The sequence below is a fragment of the Spinacia oleracea genome, chromosome 1 (assembly GCF_020520425.1).
Source record: "Spinacia oleracea cultivar Varoflay chromosome 1, BTI_SOV_V1, whole genome shotgun sequence".
NCBI lineage: Eukaryota > Viridiplantae > Streptophyta > Magnoliopsida > Caryophyllales > Amaranthaceae > Spinacia > Spinacia oleracea.
In genome coordinates, this window is record NC_079487.1 from 21,765,431 (window position 1) to 21,781,541 (window position 16,111).

General features: G+C 39.8%; 1 protein-coding gene across 1 annotated transcript; it reads right to left on the reverse strand.

The window, feature by feature from the left end:
* Window positions 1-3,320: 3,320 nt before the first annotated feature.
* On the reverse strand, window positions 3,321-3,911 carry LOC130463215 (uncharacterized). The gene has a single exon (XM_056832282.1). The coding sequence runs from the start codon at window positions 3,909-3,911 to the stop codon at window positions 3,321-3,323; it is 591 nt and encodes a 196-aa protein (XP_056688260.1).
* Between the last annotated feature and the right edge of the window lie 12,200 nt (window positions 3,912-16,111).

Here is a 16,111-nt window from a genome sequence, read left to right on the forward strand (position 1 = left end):
ATGTATGATTTCCGTTGCGTTGAACCTGGTTGCTATTATTTCCAGCAAAGCATTGATATTTATCTGTGCGTTGATAGTTTCTGTCACTACCGTCACCTTGAAAACCTGGAGTGCCTTGAAAATTGTGGTTACCATTGCCTCCCTGTATAAACTGATTTCCGGATCCTTCAAAGGTTCCACCTACGTTGCCGGTGAAGTACCTAATGTTGCCTGCGTTTTGGGACATTTGAGTTCCACTTTGGTTTTGTGACATATGAAAAATTCCCTGTCCGCTTAGGTTTTGTGACATATGAACACCACCTACATTTGAAGATATTTGGGACATTTGAACTCCACTCATGTTTTGTGACAGGGGCATAACACGTGGATCTTGAGACCCTATCAAACCATCCCCATCTTGGGACATACGAATCCCACCGACGGACATGCGAACTTGAGACTGTGGAAACAAATTTGTAGCAACACCACCTCCTACTCTAGTAGCAGATGCCTGAATCAGAGCATTAAGTCATTGACCAAAAAACGTGAAGTAGTTCATAATACTGCATAATACATGATCAATAAAATCACCTGATAGTTTTGCATGGGTGCTCCATTGTTGTAGTTGTGTTGCGGATATATAAGAGTCCCACTCATCTGACCTACACAAGCACGAACATTGTTTCCTCCAACTTGATGTTGCGGATCCACTACATTCACCGTATTATACCCAGCCATTACCTGCTGTTGGGGAGGGGACAACACAATATCACTTACAAACAACAAACAACAAATAATCATAGAACAATATGTTGCGCAGTCAGGAACTTACAAATTGATTTGGCCAGCCGGGATGGAAGTTGTTCTGTGCGTTACCGTACTTTATTCCTTGGTGGCCGGTGTAATCAGGATTCATAGCTACTGGATCCATAGGTTGTGTAAAAGGTACAGGAAGATTAGTAGCAGGTTGTTCAGGAGGAGCATCTTCAGCCACGCATTTCTTGTTTTTCCGTACTTGCTTTTTAGCTGGCTTTGTATTCTCACCAGGAGGGATAAAACGTTTCTCACGAGGCCTATGAGCCTTTACCCCACCTCGCGGAACAGGATCTTTGGCAAGAATGGGTGGTGACTGACAAGGGCTTTCTTCTCCAGAACTATTAGGCGGTTTATTAACCGACCCAGGCGTTGGTGGTCCGTCACTGCCCCTTCTGTTAAGGACGGATGCTGCACCGCCTTCATTATCGGCCACTTCTGCTGTCACTACGTCACTTACATCCATCCGTAACATAGCAGCCCGAACCATCTCAAGCATTATGTCAAGTTTTTGCTCATTCTGGGACCCAAGTAAAGCAGCAGGTTCTACTGCATTCATAATTTTGTCATACCGATTAATTTCCTCTGTTTTCTCAGGATCATGATAAGATACCTTCACAAGGGTGTGCTTACGTTGAATATCTTTCCTCCATCGATCCATAATGTATGATACAGGAACTGTTACCACATTCTCCATGTCTAACACTTTTATTATATGCCTACAAACAATGCCGTGGCACTCAAAGTATTTACAGTCACACTTCCCAAATAAGGTTTCTTTGTTGAACAATACCACATAAGTACGCTCAGGGCCACCCAAAGATATTTCCTTTTTAAACTTCGACCATATCCACACTCTATCGGAGACGGTATGCTCTACCTCTACATCAGAAATGTCTTTTTTACTAACAGGGGTCACATAACATACCCGCGTGCACTGGACCTGAACTTCAACAAACTTCGCATCCGTATATACTTTCTGACATTTTCTCTCATACGCAAACTCCTCAACCAAAGGCCTTGTAAAACGGCTACAATTCACATCCGCAACTCTTTCATCATTCGCCCTACTCTCCATGGCCTTGCAATATCTAGGAGCAAACTGATACAATCTCGTGTTCTTCTTCAGGTACCCGTCAAAAAAACTATTTATGCTTTCAACCCGCTGAGTCGTCTGCATCCCTGCCCAAAATATATGTTTGACATACGCCGGTATCCACATATCTCTCTGCTTGTACAGAACTGCCATTTACAAATTATGAAATATATTCAATTTAACATACACTATGAACAATTTTGTGTCCTCCAGGAAATTAAACTACTTATTCAATTAAACTACTGTTACTACCTATGGTATGATTCATTGATTAAATAAGTACCAAATATATAAAGTAATTATACCAAACGGATTAGCAGAGAATCACTGAAACAGATAATATCAACACATACCTTGAAGCCACAGGAAGCTTTGCTTCGTGTCCTTGTTTGTGTCCTTGTTTGTGTCCTTGTTTGTGTCATCAACACATACCTCCAGCTTATATTTTTTAATTGCTTCAGCCCAACCTTCCTCGAACTCTTCTGGTGATAAACTGTTGTAGATTACATTCTGTAACGCCACTTTAATTTGGGGATAATCTGTAAGAGAACCAAGTTTCCGGCTGAACTTCTGCATAATGTGCCACATGCACCACCGATGTCGGGTATGTGGCATTGGCATCACTATTCGAATTGCCTTCCTCATTGCTGCATCTTGGTCAGTCATTATTGCGGCTGGAGCTTTTCCTCCCATACATGACAACCAAGCCCTAAACAACCACACAAAGGTCTCTGCATTTTCATGGGACAATAACGCACATCCTAACAATATAGTTTGCCCATGATGATTTACCCCCACAAAGTTCGAGAACGGCAACTCATACTTGTTTGTCAAGTAGGCCGAGTCAAAACATACAACATCACCAAAATACTGATACGCCGCTCTGCTACGAGCATCCACCCACATTACGTCCTGCAACTTTCCTCCTTTATCTAACCGGTGCAGATGGAAAAAGTTTTGGTTATCCTTGGTCATTTTATCTAAGTAGTTGATCATTGCTGCAGCATCACCATCCCTAAGCCTCAGTCTCATCCTCTTATTCAAAACATTATGAATATCTTTCTTCGAAAATCCTATATTCTCAACCCCATTCCTTCTTCCTGCTAAGTTGTTGAAAATCTGTGCAACGGGCGTCCCTGAATCATGATCATTTTCCATATTTTTCAATAAGACATCTGTAATCTTTTTCACCCTATACATCGAAATATGATTAGACTTGTTTGGAGTAGGGTTATGGTTCATGTGTTCGTTTACAACAGTCTTCACAACCCAGTTATTCACACTGGTACGAGAACCATACAACATCACAGGGCAATTACACTTCTTCGACTTCTTCTTAACCATTGGTTCTTCAAAACAAGTCACTTTTTTCCCATTAATCACGCGCCGGTAAGTGGTTCTCCCATAACATTCACACCTCCATACATAGCTCTTAAGGGATTTTGATTTCCCACTTTCTTTGCCACTTTCTTTGCCACTTTAATTCTTTCCTTTCTTTGCTAGATATACTTCCACCAACACAAACTACACCAAATCCTTGTTGCTCCCCATACAAACGATAATAGTTATTCATAGCTTCCCAAGTACTAAAACTCATACCAACAACAGGGGTCGCCATGACCGGACCATTTGTACCTTTTGTCTTCTTAATAGGGGTACTATAAACTGCAGAACTTCTTCCTTCTCCACCTTCCCCATTACCTAAATCTCCAACAACCTCATCCAACTCCGTATCCTCATTAAGGTCATCATCATTTGCCACAAATACTTTTTCATCCAATTCATCACCTGCATCCAGTTCCTCATCATAATCATCAATTACTTCGTAATCATTACCATCTTCAACCCCATCATCAACATCTTCATCAACATCCTCATCAACCTCATGACCATCACCCTCATCACTCTCATCACTCTCACCCTCATCACCCTCATCACCCTCAACCTCATCGTCCTCATCACCAACTAAATCCCAATGCTCATCTAAAGAATCTTCATCCAGTTGATTATCAACAACCTTCATTACCAACACAACTTACTTACTGACTAAACATAATAAACAACAGAAGTACTAAACCATATATATTCCATAAATGTATATAGTTTGGTACAGTAACAATAACATCCTAACTCAATAATAATAATGTATAATGTATCAAACATCGTTTAATCAGTAATAATAAATCATTAATCGTATAATCACTCATTAATAAAATCGTTCATTCATCATAATTCAATCGTATAGAATATCAATACATCATTATGATTTAAAACTATTTCATTTCAGTTCCTAATTTCATCGTGTTCCTAATCTGATTATGTTCCAAAGCAAATCATATCAATAAATTTATTAACCATAACCCTAATTATTAAATTCCTAAAATGATTCATTCATGCTTGTAAACTTACAATTCTAGGAAGATGAAAATCTTTCAAATTATTGCAAATTTACCTCGTCTAGTTGTAATCTTCTCCTTCTTCCCTCCACTGTCCTGCTTCCCTCCATAGCTTTTATTGCCAACTGAACCAGATCTGATGCCCTTTAAGTGTCCAAACCCAACCCAGCTCTGGATTTAAATTAATAGGAATAACGGAAACTGAACCGGATCTGGATGCCCTTTAAGTGCCCATTTGCGAATGAAGAACTATTTCAGTGCCCATTTGCAAATGAAGAACTATTTCAAGATTTTGGACAAAATAATTTCGTAGAATTAATAAATGGTTTTTATTTGGAGCAAATTCATTTGTAATTGTTTTAATTTGGAGTAGAGAAGATTAATTTGTAATAATTTTTTTTGGATCGCGGATATTAAGAGAAACAAATTTTTGGAGGAAGGAACAAGAAGAACTGCTAAAATGAAGAACTAACAAATGAAAGAGGAAGTGGGAACCTTTGGTTTTGCCGCCAACAAAATTTCACGGAACTTTGGCGCAATTGGTAAAAATTTCAATCTCTCTCTAGGATTTCAGTTGGCGCCAAGTAATATACCATTTTGCTTTTATTTTCTCAGTTTAGTAGCCCCACAATTGTACCATATGAATATAAACCATTATTTAATTGCCATTATAGGTTTTGCAATCTATAATAATTATAGATTCAGAAACTCTCCATCTAAGGTGCCTCTTGTAAAACAAGGAAAACCTAAGAAGCATGAAAAATTCACTCAACTGATGTTGCCCAGCAGGAGATATATTGATGCAACTCTCTTAGAGCATCAATTGTAGACTAACTCTTAATTTGTCCCCTCTTAATCTCTCTCCTTATACACCTCATCACCACCTCTTAACAAGAGTTAGCTACCAAAAACATCAAGAAATAGACTACCTCTTAAATACTACCTCTTATATAGTTTTTTTATATTTTAAATTTTAATTTTAATACAAAAAAATACCAAAATACACCACATTCTTCCACATCACCCCCTATTATTTCTAAGAGCTACCTCTTATTTAGAGGATGTCCCAATCAACCTCTAAATAAGAAGTAGCTAAGAGTTACCCTATTTTTTTTAAGAGCTAACTCTTAGAGATTCTCTCTCCTTAAGAGAGGGCTAAGAGGGAGCTATAATTGATGCTCTTAGTTACATACTTGAAAGTCAACGCCTTAGATCCTACGATAAACCGCTCAAGATCACAACATACCAAACAGATAGCAAGGTTACATGAAATGATCAAACAGTAACCCATATCAGATATCACACGAGTATGTGTGCCAAGTGTCGGACTCAGGTAAATAATTAAAAAAACACTGTTTTTACCAAAAGAGAAGTGACAAGTGTCTAACTGTCCATAACTCCGTCAGAGTGTCCAGGTCCCAAACTCAGGAACTTGAAGTAAATGAAAAGTTTGAATAATCTAGAAATCACCAAAGCAGTACAAGTAGAGAGTTACAATAATGAAAAATAGTAAGGTCAAACTATCAAGACTATATGGTACATAAACATATGACTTATTACTCCAAATTCCAAACTACAGTCGCAACTCTTGCTTCGCTTAGTATACACACCAATTTCCTGAAATAAATACAAAAAAGAGAGGACTAGCAGATCTTATTCAGTTATTGGATTAGTTTACGATAGATTTTACATAACCATAGGCCAAAACCAAGTCCAATTTATGTTTAAAGGGGAAAATGAACCAACCAGAGATAAAATTAGTGCACAGCTAGTCGACTTTTTATCGCATTTCCAAAATTAATAAACAAATAACAATTGAACGTTATAAGCCCTTTCCCATTTATCAAACTAGGCAGACTATAATTCTAAATCACACTATAGTCAAACTCTAGTTAAAGTGGAAAAAACTATAGTCATACTATAGATTATAGATTCTAAAATTAGTATCTTGAAGTTTTTAGTTAAGGGTCATCATTATCATTACCCCATTGCCTCATAAAGGCTCCCGCGGGAAGCGGGGTAGGGAGGGGGTTCAGGTGTACGCAACCTTACCCCAACGATTGCAGAGAGGTTGTTTCCAATTGACCCAAAAGCGATAACGGGACGACAACGAGACGACCATCTTCTAATTCATGGAAAGGAAATGAAGAGGTTTTAAGAGCCATTTTGATTTAGTCTATTACATCCCACAGCCAAAAGAACATATGAATATTTGGCTCCATCGAAAATGGACATTTTTTAGTTAAGGGTATCATTAGAAAATTTACTCATCCCACCATCCTTTCAACCCCCTTTTCCCTTACTATTCTTACACTTTCTTTTATCACTTTTTCTATCTACATACGTAACTAGCAATAAATATTGAAGCCTCTAATTACAAAACGTTGGGGGTGAGAAGGATCTCCAAATTTAGAGGATTTTGGCAAAACCGCTAACACCTACTTACCAAATAGGTGCATTAGCGGTAACATCCTTTAACTTGGCTCAATCATCTAATTTTAGCTAGCCCAAACCGTTGAGTACCAAATGCAGCCTTTGTCTTATCACTTTTTCTATCTATATTCATTTTCTTATTTTTTGTTGACATTAACCCATTTCTTATTATGGGGTAGTTCTCTTATCACAAGAAACAAAACCTAACCGAAACCTTAATATTGGATGGAGTTCGAACAACTTATGTTTTCCACTTTTTCCCAAACCTTATCACACCCCACTGAACAAATATACATTTTAACGTAAGGATTAGTAACCCTCACACCGTGATTGACCACCCAATATAGAAACCCGCATGATCAACAAATCAATTTTCCACCTCGTTAATAGTTTTCATCGTAAATGCCACCGTCTCCGCTCCTGGTATAGCTAGTGATGTATATCACCACATATTCCACCGCACACCACTTACTTTCATGTACTATGTCTCTCATGATAATCATCTTATAATTCATATACCGCTTCGGACACACGGCATACTACATTACCATCAAAATGATGTAGAAATTATAATAGAAATGAGAGAGGAGAAACAATGTAGCAAAATTATACTACTATTTCATTCAATCTAATTAATTAAGTTACATCAAAAGACATTTTATAGGCTCATATTACTAGAATGTGAATAACCCACAGACCCACTAACACATTACTGTCCACTAATAATATGCATAACTAATCACACATTACTGTCCACTAATAATATGCATAACTAATCATGTTCCTAGAACTAAGGACCACTAACCCACTAATTTTGAGCATAACTTTTAACACAAAATACCTTGTTACGCCCAAAATCTAAAGGGGAGAAAGATCATCATATGGGATGGATGCTCCAAACCATTATAACATAAATAAGAAAAGAAAAGGGGATAAAGGAAAATTGTCAAATTGAGATGTTCCAAATCACCAAATTAAGTTTCACTCATTTTCTTAACAAAATCTCCAGTTTTGATTTGAAATTTAAGAACAATCTACATCCATTCCAGGATTCTTTGGGTATGGATGAAACAATATCAAACTTGATATAGCAGGTTATCTATACACGTGTCATTCAACTACTCCCTCTATCCCTTAATACTCGCACCGTTTTGACTTTTTGCACTATTCACATAATTCACTTTGACCCTATTTTATTTATAGTATATCAAAACAAATGTTAGTATATAATATATTGTTAGTTTCATCATAATATATATTTTCAAAATATTAATATTTTATAAGTTTTTATAATACGTAGTTAAAGATATTAGTGGTCAAAGTTGTGCATTGACAAGCGTGTCCGGTCAAAACGGTGCGAGTATTAAGGGACGGAGGGAGTACTTGTTATAATTCAATTTTTATTTAATTTTTTAATTTTCTTCTTACCAGTTATTTATTTATTTATTTTCTTTCTCCTTCCTCCTTCCTTCTTCTCGATCTACTTCCAGCAAACATGGGATGAAGGAAATATGTCCTTCATCCAAGGTGCATTGGTCCAATACCAAGGTTCAGATTAATTATGAACAATTAATTCGGTGAAATCAAGTGATCAAAACAGCTGGTTGGAGCAATGTTTCCGATCAGTGAGCTCTAATCTTTATTAGGCTCACAACTTACTCTTGATTGGACCTATAAGGTCACACCATTGGCATGTAACAGATCGCCTGATTAAATGAATTAGAAATTCATTTAATGGCTTTTCGGGAAATTAGTTCGGAAAACGTAATTATACGATATGACGTTGGATCGGAATCGTATATCGTAGTGCGTATATTCATAACGAAATGAATAGTCGTATCGTACGACACGATAAATAAATTATCGAAAGATAATTAAAACGCAAGACGAAGTGCAGCCCACGAGCCGAGTGCACGAGGCACTCGAGGCCCATGGGAGCAAGTGTGTGGCAGCAACAACATAGCAGCGCAGGGCCATGGCCACACAGATGTGTGTGTGCGCGCACACAGCAGCAACAACGCTACACACAATAGGCTTGGGCGCGGCCCATGGCCCACTACCGTGCAGGCTTATGCGAGAGTGTGTGTGTGTGTGTGCTGGCCGGCTAGGCCTTGTGCTTGGTCGGTTGGCACACATATTTAATAGGTTATTTTAATAACCTAGCACCTAATGTTTTCCAACTAATTCAGTCAAACACTAACCCAAGTGTGAGGGGGTCGAAAAAGCACGAGGCTAATGCGTGGCCTCCTCCCTCGTGGGTGTGACGCTTCTTTTTGTCAAATCAAGTGTAATTGGATTCCCTGTGAGTTTACACCCAATTGACTAGTAATATAGGAGTCGTCATTCAGTTTTTAACGACAATGAGAAAAACTGACAAAACCCGGTTATCGTGACATAAAGGGAGTGCAATTATGTTTGACCACGACGACCATAGGTTCCCTTGTGATCCCTGGTGTGGGGATCGCTCAACGTACACCCGCAGGGTAGATATTGAGGGTTCGGGGGACTGTAACTACCGAGAGGAGTACTCGCTCTTCGATAACTCTAGAGGCAGGATATCCTTACTAGCTCAGCATAAATAATTGAAGGGACATGCGTTAACTATTAAACAAATCTGAATTGATTTTAGCAATATGCAACACATAATACTAGATCGATCGCGACTATCTGATTTAGATTGTTTTAAGGGACCTAGCATGGTAGTTCAATTTCCCAAAATATTATCTTTATTAGGCGTGATAGAGCAATCAGATTTAGTAGTTTAACAATTTATAAAAGGGCGAGGAAAGCAATTAAATCATGCGAAGGGACACATTACGACGCACCCTTGAGAGGTGCGTCACGGTTCTCAGAAAACTAACCACTTTGGCTTTGCTATTTCTCCTTTTATTTAACGAATCTCAAGTTTCCAGGCTTAATTCTTCAGCTACAAGGGACAGGATACGTTCTGTTCGATTTTTGGATCGATTGCGACAGAACGCGGGATCAATTTCGCAGCGTGAGGCATAGGCTTAGGGGTTGGAGTCAATACTCAGAATATGAATTGTGTCCTTTTCACGTCGAATTTGGGGCTATATTTATAGAAAAGAGTTCGTGGAAAGATAGAATTTTAGAGCTCTAATCCAAGAAGAATTGGGAAACAACACGTAGCCAGGTAATTTCAGCGCCCAGGGCTGGGCGCCGAAGATTTCGGCGCCCAGAGCCAGGCGTTGAAAATAGGGTCTGGGTCGTATTTCCTTGTCAGATTTGGACTCGTGGAATACGGAGCCTTTGAGACTTATCCGAGTCTTTTAGCGCGTATTAACTTTATGACGGAATGCGTCTGGGCCCGTTACGAACTCTAGGTTCGTTAGGATTTTAATTAATACGTGACTCTTATTTTCGAATAATACTAGGAACAGGATTCCTCTTGCAAATTCTATCTCTTTTAGGATTTATGTTGGAGTGCAACACCTAATTCTGACAGGTTTCTATCTTTTATGACTTGCCACTTTTAGCAACTACCCTTTACGGCAGCTACTATTTTTAGCAAGTTTCTATAAATAGCAGGCTTCTATAAATAGCAGGTTCCGGGTGAAATGAAAAGCGAGATTGAGATTCGTTATTTTATAGGAGATGCGTTGCCAAGTGGAGATTTTATGTTCTCATCATCGAACCTTCCCTTTCGGGAATGGGGACAAAAGTAGGTTTCTACAGTTAGCCCCCACTTTGACTGAGTCTCGGGATGAGACGATGGTCAAAGTACTAGACGGAGTGTGTCACACAAGTCATAGTGTATGTGACTTGTTTTGCGAGGGTCTCACGAGCCCCCGAGTGATAACATTTGACTTCAGGGTCATCACTTGAAGTGTCGGCATATCCCTCACATGTCATTGGGATTTGTCAACGAATAGTATAGAAACTCCCTCACTTTGTCATTGGAAGTATCTAAAGATGCGTAGAAACTCCCTCACTTTGTCATTGGGAGTAGCTACAGATGTTTTCGAAATCAAAGCTATAAAGTGTAATTGGGCCTGGCCAAGCCCAATCACGAGGTAAAAATGTTTTTAAAGATTCTCATTTTCAGGGTTAGCTAAACGAGAAAACCCCCTTGTTTTTGTGGGACGTAAAACGAAGGAAAATCCAGCACATCGTTCTTTTTTGGAAAAACGGAAAACCAATCCTTTAATTTTTTTGGAAAAAGGGAAAACTGAAAAAAGTTATCGCTACGGCGACTAAGGACCTGCGTGGTTAGTGGCGCAAACCCCGCCGGCTGAGGGTGGGCGAGCCCGTCCGATAGAAGTAGACGAATCTGTTTTGAAACTTGAAAATAAGGACCTACGCGGTTTGTGACGTAGACCCCGCCGGCTGAAGATGGCGAGCCTGTCCGCTAAGGGTGGACACCCCGTCCGATAGAAGTGGACGAATCTATTTTGAAATTTGTTTGTTGCTTTTTTGAAAATAAGGACCTACGTGGTTTGTGACGTAGACCCCGCCGGCTGAAGATGGCGAGCCTATTTTATTTGATTTTTTGAAGATTCTATTTTTCAAAAATTGAGGACCTACGTGATTATTAACGCAGACCCCGCCCGCTGAGGGTGGGTGAGCCCTGTCCGCTGAGGGTGGACGTCCCTGAATTCGTCTTTTCGATTTGGTTCGTGACGCGATCTTGCCAACTGAAGATGGGCAAGTTCCTATTTCTTTTGTTCATCGTGATTTCTTTCGAGAATTTCTTTTATTCATTCTTGCAAGAGCGAATTCTTTCGAGGGATGCTCAAACTTAGTTGTAACCTGAATGTGGGTTGACAACGGGCTTAGACGGACCTTTGTCTTGTGGTCGTCTTCTTTTGTGGTTTTGAGCTAGTCTTTACGGCTCTATTTTTTGCCACCACTTGGTCTTTGATCAGAGGACCATGTACAAGTATCAACGGCGACCTTTACTCTTAGGTCGAAATCCGTTTTTATTTTTATTTTATTTTTCTCTTTGAGATTATCCAAACATGGGACTGTGTATAGCGTAGTCCGGGAATATGATTTTAACTGCGCACACTCTTCGTTGGAGTATATATTTTCTTTCGAGCCCCCAAGCACTCGTGCTTGACGGTCATTTCTTGCCAAGAGAGGTACATATTTTATAACGTCCTTTAATCATGTTTGGGGTCGTGCTCGTATGTGCGAGCGACCTTTATAGTGGTATGCTATTTTGACGAAGTCGTAGAGTGCGACTTCGTTTTCCGGGCGACAAAGTTTATTTTTCAATAATATCCGGTTTAGCTTGGCCCGGATTAATCTTTTGACAAACAAACATTTTTTTTTGAGAAACCAACGACTTAATAATATTTTTTGGTGTTTCGAAGAATGAGCTTTATATTTATTTTGCTTATATTTGTTTCGAAAAAATGTACACATATGTTCCTTGAGAAGAGTCTAAGTTTCGACAAGTTTTATTCATTTTTACTATTTGGGGTGCTAAAAGTGCTTTTGGGCTTGATCTTGATTTCAATAGGGCCTCGTGTCTACCAACACAGTTTTAAGTCCTTTCCTGCTCCGTGTTTTGCGAGATCCGGGCCTTGGGATGTATTTTCGGCGCCCAAGGCTAGGTGTAATCATTTCGGCGCCCAGCCGTGGGTGCTGAAAGTCTTTTCCTGGCGATTTTTGGTTTTCGGATTTCTTAACGCGTTTCCGAATGAGATCAGGATGTCACTTGATGTCTTCAGCTATATATAGGGGTTAGATACGTCCCTCTTTTCCATCACTCTCAATCTTCTTCTCTCTTGTAATTGCTTAGCTTTAATTCCTCCTTGCTTTTGTCATGTCGATTCCTCCCTTCTTCCTCCAACGAGCTGTTAGGCGTTGGCTAAGAGCCCTTACTCCTACAGAAAAGGCTTTGTTGAAAGAATACCACTTAGAGGCACTTTTAGGCTTACAACAAATTAATATTGATTATAACTTTCTGTATGCAGCCATGAGTTTTTGGGATTCCGATCACCATGTTTTTGTCTTTTGGGGCAATGAAATATGTCCTTTGCCAGATGAATTTGCTGCGATCCTTGGTCATCCTACTAATGCTACTCCTGCCACCCCTGACACCATTGAAGAGGGTAAAACAACCATAGGGGCTTTCCTAGGACTAGATGCTAACATGCTCGATGAGATTGTTGCAGGTGATGAGGTTAATTTGGCAAAACTTGTAAAACATCACTTTAGGCCTAGTAAAAATATGACCGAACAGAAACTGAACATTTGAGCCCTTGTATTTTTCTTGTTGAACCATTATTTTCTGTCGAATAACAATGGCGAGTTCGGTGACATAAGGTTAATCCCCTTGATTAGCCAGATGGAAAGTTGCTATTCTACTATGCCGTTGGTTGTTGTCGAGACTTTGCTGAGTGCGGATGAGTTGAAGAAAAATGCCAAATCTGAATATTTTAAGGGGATCCCCTTATTGCTGCAGGTAATAGATCTTTTCTTTGCGCACACATATTTTTTTCGCATAATTTTGTTCGTCCTGCTTGGAGCTGATTTTCAGCGCCCAGGGCTGGGCGTTAGAATTTTTGATGCCTGGTCCTGGGCGTTGAAACTGCGCCCCAGGTTTCGTTTGCTTATTTATTATATTTTTTTGATTTGATCGTACCCGTTTTTTGCAGATTTGGCTCATGGAACGACTTAGGCTTTTAGAAACTCCTGCCGATCCTAAACATTATCGCCCTATAGCCTTGGGTAACCGAAAGTATTTGCACCGAGGCCAGGACGAGGCCGAGTGGGCTTCCTTTTTTACTCATGGTATCTGTTCTATTAAGTGGGTGGTACCGTGGTGGGGTTTGACTACTATGACGGGGGGTTCTGATGTGTCAGTTTATGTTTCTTTGTTGGGGCTATCTCGGCCCATTTATATCTTTCCTTACCGAGTCCTGCGTCAATACGGTTTAAGGCAGACTATCCCCTTTTCTGATATAGTACCACCTAAAGTAGCCGCCTTTTCACAAGCACGGGTTCAAGCATGGCCTAAGTATTATGATGGTCTCCCGCGTTGGGCCGTGGCTACAAATGGCTTTGTGGGTCTTTCTGAAAACTACAAGTTGTGGATGAGTTCCGATGATAAAGCTGTGAGGACCGGGGATCAAAATGGGGAGCCGGTTGAGCTTTCGATACCTCGTATTCGGGTTAGATATGAGGACCGTGATTCTGCCAATCCTCGCACCCATGGTATTAAGACTGTGAAAGCTCGTCCTGATCGAAAGCGAAAGGAAGTTCCTCCCCGTTCCAGTTCTAGGCCTAAGAAGATGCCTAACATGAAGGGGCATGCCGTTGCTAAAAGAAATTCAAGCTCTCGCGGAGATCGTCGCCGGAACAATGTATGGGTTAGGAAAGCTCAGCCGCTAGTAGAACCAGTGACTAATCCAGTTGATGTTGATAATCCTTCCCCCATCATTGTCTGTGCCCTTGAGGCTGAGCAGGCTATAACTGTTCAAACTGAGAATGTTTCTGAGGCCTTGGCATCTTTGGAAGTTAGTGTCTCGGATCCGGTTCTTATGGAGATTGATATAGGGGCAGCGCAGAAACCTGTGGGGGTGGACCCCGCGAACATTGCCCTCTACAAGACTTTATTTGATGATCCGGAAGAACTAGAGTAGTGTAGTTCTTGCTAGGGTGTAGGTGCCCTTTATTTATTTCAGTTGTGTTTGTTTTTCCTTCCTTAGCACTTTTGTTTTCCTTATTATCATTTTTTTAATAAAGGCGTATTTTATTTTTACTTTCATTTTGTGCTTCTCCTCTTTTTTCATTTTATATATGTCTAACACTTTTGCACAACGTATATATGTTTTTAACTTGATTGGACCGAATCCATAAATAGGATTGCCTACATATCTTTGTTAAATAATTTTAACTTAGAATCAGGTCGCGCGTAGTTCTAGCTACAATAAATTCTAGGATGTCGAATTTTAATAGATATGCTCTGAGGTGGAAACATATTATTTAATCGGTGAAATGTGTGAAGTATTATCATTATTTTAATCTGCTGTTTTTGCCGTAAGCCGTGTATCTGTACATAAAAATCAAATTCCATGTGTTATTTGTACGGCTATTTTTTGGTACGCATATCTGAATACGTGTTGTACCCCCCAAGTGTTCGTTATTTTTCCGTTATGTGCGGATAAAATGACGAGCACTTCTGGAAAAAAGTTAGGCAGGCAGATAGTTTCAACGCCCAGGCTGGGGCGTCAAAGATTTCGGCGCCCAGCCCTGGGCGCTGAAAACGTTTCTGGGCGGTCTTTTTTCGACGCTTTGCTTCACATGTTCTTGCATTTATTCCTTTTCTCTTTTTTTTTGTTTTACCCTTTTTTACTCGTATTGGAATCAATTTTGACGCTATTTCAGAGGCTTTTTTGACTGTTAGCGCGAGACGTATTTTTGTCCGGATTAATTTTTTCTATTCGTGACTCGAAACGGTTTTGAGAATGGGGTTAGTGTGTGGAAGATATGAAGATCTTTGTGTAGGCTTTTTGAGTGGGCTGAGGTGCGCGTCGATGTGGGGGGCGGTGTTTATTTTTTATGAGTTTTTTCTTGAGCAACATTTGTATTGTTTGAACTTGATTTCCTTTTTTATTTCTTTGGGGTTGCATGGGTTGGACCCTTATGTTGTGGCAATATGATGGTGTGGCTTATTTTGGGGATTTTTTTGATGAGTTTCGATGTCACGATTCAAGACCGATTGGGCGTTGTTTATTGGGCCTAGAGTGGGCCGCCTCTTTTTTTTTGTATTTGCAAGTACGTTTGGTGCTTATTTAGTGTTAGAATAAAAGTTTTTAGGAGAAATCTTACGCCTTTATTAATTTGGAAAGTAAGGAAAACACACTGAAACAAAATTAACCTATATTCTAAGAGGTCTTAGGACCATCTAAAGCCTTTATTTTTTCTATCAATCTAAAGAACTACTAGACGTTTTTTTTACTAAGGTGCTCTATATGGCTCAAGCCTTGGGTTTAGTCTCGTAAAACTTTGGTCCTTCGCCGGTACTCATCTTGAATTCCATTCCCTTTGTGCTGACCCACTGACATGTCTTCACCCATCCGTTCTCGGCCTCTTCTAGTGTTGATGCAGGAGAGATTAACCGGGTTGGATTGAAACCTTCATCTTGTAAAGCTAGGGTAGTCATCACAGTCTTATCCTCCATAGGCCTCGATTCGTTAAACAATATCCATAGAGCCTGGTTGTCCAATATTTCAGCTGTTTTGGTCTTGGTGAGGTGAGGTGCCTCATCCAAGGTGTGGCAGTCATGGAAAATTTCAAATCCGTGTTTTAGCAAACCATCCTAAACAAAGGGTTCAGGGAAATCACAGCATGGGTGTTCTTCTCTTTCCCTAATGAACATTCCGTTAAGAGTTCTTTGATACGGGGGAAGAAGGGTGGTTTG